This window comes from Arachis duranensis, chromosome 3 (genome assembly GCF_000817695.3).
Source record: "Arachis duranensis cultivar V14167 chromosome 3, aradu.V14167.gnm2.J7QH, whole genome shotgun sequence".
Lineage (NCBI taxonomy): Eukaryota > Viridiplantae > Streptophyta > Magnoliopsida > Fabales > Fabaceae > Arachis > Arachis duranensis.
The window spans coordinates 126,164,376-126,169,495 of NC_029774.3; the positions used below are offsets into that span (position 1 = coordinate 126,164,376).

Genomic DNA, 5,120 nt, shown 5'->3' on the forward strand with positions numbered 1-5,120 from the left:
GTTGTGTATATATTTATTAGTTACAAGGTGAAGCAACTATGTATCTTTACTAGTTGAGGAAATTAAATTAGAGTGAACTACTCTATCATATAAACAATAATAACTAATAAGGATGCACTTCATGAAGAAACTGAGAAAGCTGGTGGAGCAAACCCAGCCTGAGTGGCGTGACAAGTTCTTGTGTTATAAGGAATTGAAGAAGCTCTTGAAGATTATTTGTCCCAGAGACCAATTGCTGTTTTTGGATCCCAGATATGTCAACCACTTCCTTCAACTCTTGCTGGCAGAGATTGACAAGTTCAACGCTTTCTTTGTTGAAAAGGAGGAAGAGTACATCATCAAATGGAAGGTATTAATGTATTATTATTATTACTCATTCTATTATTGTATTATTACTCATTCTATTAATGGTGTTTGTATTACAGGAATTGCAAGACAGAGTTGATAGGGCCATTGATTTGGATTCAGATGCAGAACTGATGGCATTAGGGAGGGACATGGTGGATCTACATGGAGAGATGGTTTTGTTAGAGAACTATAGCTTGCTCAATTACACAGGTATATATGCGTGATCCCATATGCATTAATTAATACAACTTAGTTTAACTACTTATTTTGTTATAAGTAATAATCTAAAATTATTTTATTTAACTTAACATTTATGAATTTCATACATATATTATCTAAATTTACATATTTATATGTTGAATGGATACATTAAATACAATATAGAGCGATTACAGATAAGAGATTTGTTTGTATGTGCAGGATTAGTGAAGATAATAAAAAAATATGATAAGCGAACAGGAGCACTACACAGATTGCCTTTCATTCAACAAGTGTTGAACCAACCATTCTTTAAGATTGATGTGGTGAATAAGCTGGTAAAGGAGTGCGAGATAATACTGAGCATTCTTTTTCCCTTATATGAAGGGCCATCTTTTTCAACAAATGAGAACTATGATCGTGAAAATAATAATAATAATAATAGGAACAATGAAACAAGTGGAGAGATCCCAAAGATGCAGGAGGTTTCCGAAGAAGTTCCTGATAAGATTGAGAACATGGAGAATGAGTTCATCAAATTAACTCTGATGGCACTTCAAACCCTCAGAGAGATTAGGAGTAGTGGAAGCTCTTCTTCAACTCCAAGCATTTAGAGGATGAATAAACTCAAAACAAATAACTGCACTGCATCATAAAATGGCAGCAAAGTGATCCATCAGAGTCCGTTGACTCTCACTATGTTTGCGAGTTTTTATTTTGGAAATAATAATAATAATAATCGAAGGATTTTAAAGAAAATAGATTCCCTCAATTTTTTTAAATAATTGATAAAATAAAATATGATCTTTCTTCGTTAATATATTAAAAGATTAAAAGATTAAAAATTATATTTTACTCTTTTAATTTTTTTTAATAATTGAGAGAATCTATTTTTGATTTAAAGTATAAACCTTACTCGAAGTTGTATTTTAAATCCTTATTATTATTATTATTATTATTTGTCTAAAAATTAAAACTCGACATGCCCTAAACCTTGTTGCACATTTTTTACGTGCCTTTATCCCTATATTTATGTGCGTTGTAATATTTGTATTAATGCTCTTTTGAGTCTTTTCCACATAATATAGCATCTACTTTATTATAACAACTAAAAGATATACACAATAATAATAATATAAATATTAGATGGTAAAAATTCAGGTGCAGTCAACTTTATATTAAGTTAATAATTGAGAATCATTAGATAAAAATTTAGTTAAATAAATTAAATAATTTAACGACTCCTAACTATCAACTTCACGTCTCATTGTATTAGATATTATATTTAGGACAAGAAAAAGGTTCATTGAGCTGGCTAGGTAAGTTAACGTGGATAATGTTATGTTTCTGTAATTTAATATAGGTTGAAAATAATATTAAAATAAAAGAATAAATTTATTAAAGAAGATATTGTGTTGAAATTATTTGATTAGAGAATGAAGATGATAAAGAGATTGAAATAGCCGCGAAAGGAGAAGAGAGGGAGCTAAGGTGAAGAAGTGAAAGATGTTGCAGTTGAAGCTACACTCAATCCCTTCATCACTTTCTTCTTCTTCCAATTCTCTCTGCCTTCAGAACCATTCCTTTCTCTCTCCAAAGTTCCTTCCTTTTTCTTCTGTCACTCCAAAGCCCTTCTCCATCACATGCCGCCACTCCGACCTCTTCGACCAGAAAACCTTCTCCTCCTCCGCACCTTCTTCTTCTTCTTCTTCAGGTACCTCTTTCTATCCCTTTCTTCAGTTAAACAGTTTTTGTTTCCTGAGACAGAAAACAAAGCCTAAACCCTAAACCCTAATTCTGGTTTGATGTTTGTATCTGTGTGTGTTCAGGTGGAGCTTTGCCACCTAGGGTTTATGTTGGTCACTCCATTTACAAAGGGAAGGCTGCACTTTCCATCACTCCTAGGCCTCCGGAATTTGCCCCGCTCGATGTATGTGACTTCATTTTGTGTTGGTGGTCGTTATATCATTGGATCTGTTCTAATCTTTGTGGACTATAATGGTGAAATTTTGCAGTCAGGGGCATTCAAAATATCTAGGGAAGGTTATGTTCTGCTTCAGTTTGCACCCGCAATTGCTTCGCGCCAGTATGATTGGACTAGAAAGCAGGTGAATTTGAGGATAATGACATGCTGAGTCTGTTTCACGATATCTGTCACTTCAGAAACTAAAATAGATTATTCTGTTGACTTTGTGAGTTACTCTTGTAGTTTACAATGTCTGGTCCTGTTTGCTTGATTGCAGGTGTTCTCTTTATCAGTGGGCGAAATGGGAACTGTGATCAGCCTTGGCGCAAGGGAGTCTTGTGAATTCTTCCATGATCCTATGAAGGGCAAAAGGTACTTCTAAGCTGTACTTTTCTGAATTCTAATTATTATAAAATGTGAATTTTTAATTGGATTAACATATTATAATGTCACTAATTACTGTTTGATTTGTCTTGTGATAAAAATTGCATGCTGTATTTATAGGTTTGGCAATAAAAAAGGACTGAAATTTTATATTGTGCAGTGATGAAGGTAAAGTCAGAAAAGTTTTGAAGGTGGATCCTCTTCCAGATGGTTCTGGTCACATGTTTAACCTCAGTAATCCTCTTTCCTTTTGTGAACCTTTGTTGTATAATTTAATTTTTCTTGCCATTTTGAGTCAGTCCATTACATATGTTGCGATTTGCAAAGAGCTGATAATATCACAGATCAATGGAATATTTTGACGGTGATCAGTCTTTAGTGTAGTTATCTAAAGAATATCATATATTACCATTTTTATGTTGATGCACGCAATATAAAATTATAATGAAGTGATATGCAGTTATGTTTGCTCCGATTCTGACTTCGTTATGCTATTTTTGAAGGTGTTCAAAACAGGATTGTGAATGTCGATGAAAACATCTACATCCCTGTCTCAAGAGCAGAGTTAACAGTTTTGAGCTCAATTTTCAATGTATCTCTCTCTCTCTCTCTCAAGCCAAAATTTGCATTGCTAAATTCTATTATAATCCAGTTGGAAACCTATGGCAGCTGAAATGACTGATTACCATATAAGAATTTTAGCACTCAATATCTGACTTATATATGAAACTGCTTTGCATCGATAGTAATAGTAGCTCTACCTTTTTACGGCATGTTCTTGGCTGTACATATGGAGCCCATCCATGAAAATTTCAGCCCCATCTTTTGGTTTTTTACTCCCAAACCAAACACGTCCTTGGTCTGGAATATTTCTATGTTCCTTTTGTCTGTCCAAACAAGGAGTACGTGTTATGCTTTAAGAAGGCACCAAATCTTAAAAAGATTTTTGCTGCCTGTCACTCAAAGAGAATCCAAATATTTGAATAGCTTAAGAGTTCATTGGCGAGTTGACCTCAATATGTTATTCATTATGATAATATACTTTCTTAAGCCTTAAAAACAAGGACTTGTCTACAACACAACATGGTTCCTGCTTGCTTAAATGTAATTTGACTTCTTTGCATACAACCTTGCTATTATTTCACTTACTCTTGTTTTTGGTTATCACTACAGTTTATTATGCCATACCTTCTCGGTTGGCACACCTTTGCGAACTCGATAAAGCCAGAGGATTCGAGAGGAGCGAATAATGCAAACCCTACATATGGAGGAGACTATGAATGGAATAGACTGTGATCATCAGCTTTCTGCCATTGCATAGCACCACCTATTTGAGCCTTCTCTCAACTTTGAAATGGGTTAAATTCACTTTCGCTTTGCCCTGTTAGCTGATAATGGTTTTAGGAATTTTGAGATGGTAGTGTTGGGATCACTTGTTTTCCTTTGTAGTATACTTGTATGTCTTATGACTAGTGTGTACAATGAAGAGATTGCTCAAACGTGTTTATAAATTGCTCTAATCACTTGAATCAAATACTAGTGCAATTGGGCTTGAAAAGGAATTTCCAAAAAAGATAGCGAATTTGAAAGATTTTATTTTTATTTTTATTCTTCTTATTCATTTTTTAATGATTTATTTTATTTTATTTTTTCTCGCATTACACAATTCTTTAGAAACTTAGTTGTTTTATTACTCCAAAAAACCTATTATAGGTTATTACTTTTTGCAATTTTATAGGTTCAAACTCTAATTAAAGAAAAACAGATCTCTCAAGGCTCAAGCAAGTTTAAAAAAAGAAAGACTTGAAAAGTGTTTGGAAAAAATAGCAAAATAAAGTTCTAAGTTGGATTGAAAGATTTCAGTCAAGCAAGAGATGATAGAGGGAAAGGAGCAAAATAGCAAAATATTAATCCTTAAAAGTTAAAACACTAATAACCTCAAAATCATGCATTTGACAAAAAGATAACCCTTTCTTTTAGGCACTTTGTTAGGCCTCTGCCAAATTTGCACCAATCTCAACCTAAATAATTTGACATCCACAACACTCGTTTATGGTGCTTTCTACTGCTCATTACCTTATAAATATCAAATCTTTCATTCTAACATGGGGAGCTTTGTTTTTAACTTCTTGTTAATTAACAAGGAGTCCTAGGCAAGGCGTCTTTTTACAATATATTTTTTTTCTTCTTCTCAATAAAATAAAATAAAAGCTCTCAGCCATGG

General features: G+C 33.3%; 2 protein-coding genes across 4 annotated transcripts; both read left to right on the forward strand.

Annotated features, from left to right (window-relative positions):
• Positions 1-112: 112 nt before the first annotated feature.
• LOC107481167 (SPX domain-containing protein 1-like) lies at positions 113-1,186 on the forward strand. Its single transcript, XM_016101383.3, has 3 exons — positions 113-349; positions 426-558; positions 769-1,186. The coding sequence occupies exons 1-3, from the start codon at positions 113-115 to the stop codon at positions 1,158-1,160; spliced, it is 762 nt and encodes a 253-aa protein (XP_015956869.1). The 3' UTR covers positions 1,161-1,186.
• Positions 1,187-1,966: 780 nt separating this feature from the next.
• Positions 1,967-4,498, forward strand: LOC107481244 (single-stranded DNA-binding protein WHY1, chloroplastic). Of its 3 annotated transcripts, none has more exons than XM_016101482.3 (7): positions 1,967-2,260; positions 2,376-2,476; positions 2,562-2,654; positions 2,790-2,884; positions 3,057-3,130; positions 3,400-3,488; positions 4,070-4,498. In XM_016101482.3, the coding sequence occupies exons 1-7, from the start codon at positions 2,053-2,055 to the stop codon at positions 4,190-4,192; spliced, it is 783 nt and encodes a 260-aa protein (XP_015956968.1). In that variant the 5' UTR covers positions 1,967-2,052; the 3' UTR covers positions 4,193-4,498. The 3 variants fall into 3 exon arrangements, with proteins under 3 accessions (XP_015956968.1, XP_015956967.1, XP_052114601.1); XM_016101481.3 differs by having other exon boundaries at positions 1,967-2,258; positions 2,371-2,476; XM_052258641.1 differs by having other exon boundaries at positions 1,967-2,252; positions 2,371-2,476.
• The last annotated feature ends 622 nt before the right edge of the window (positions 4,499-5,120 follow it).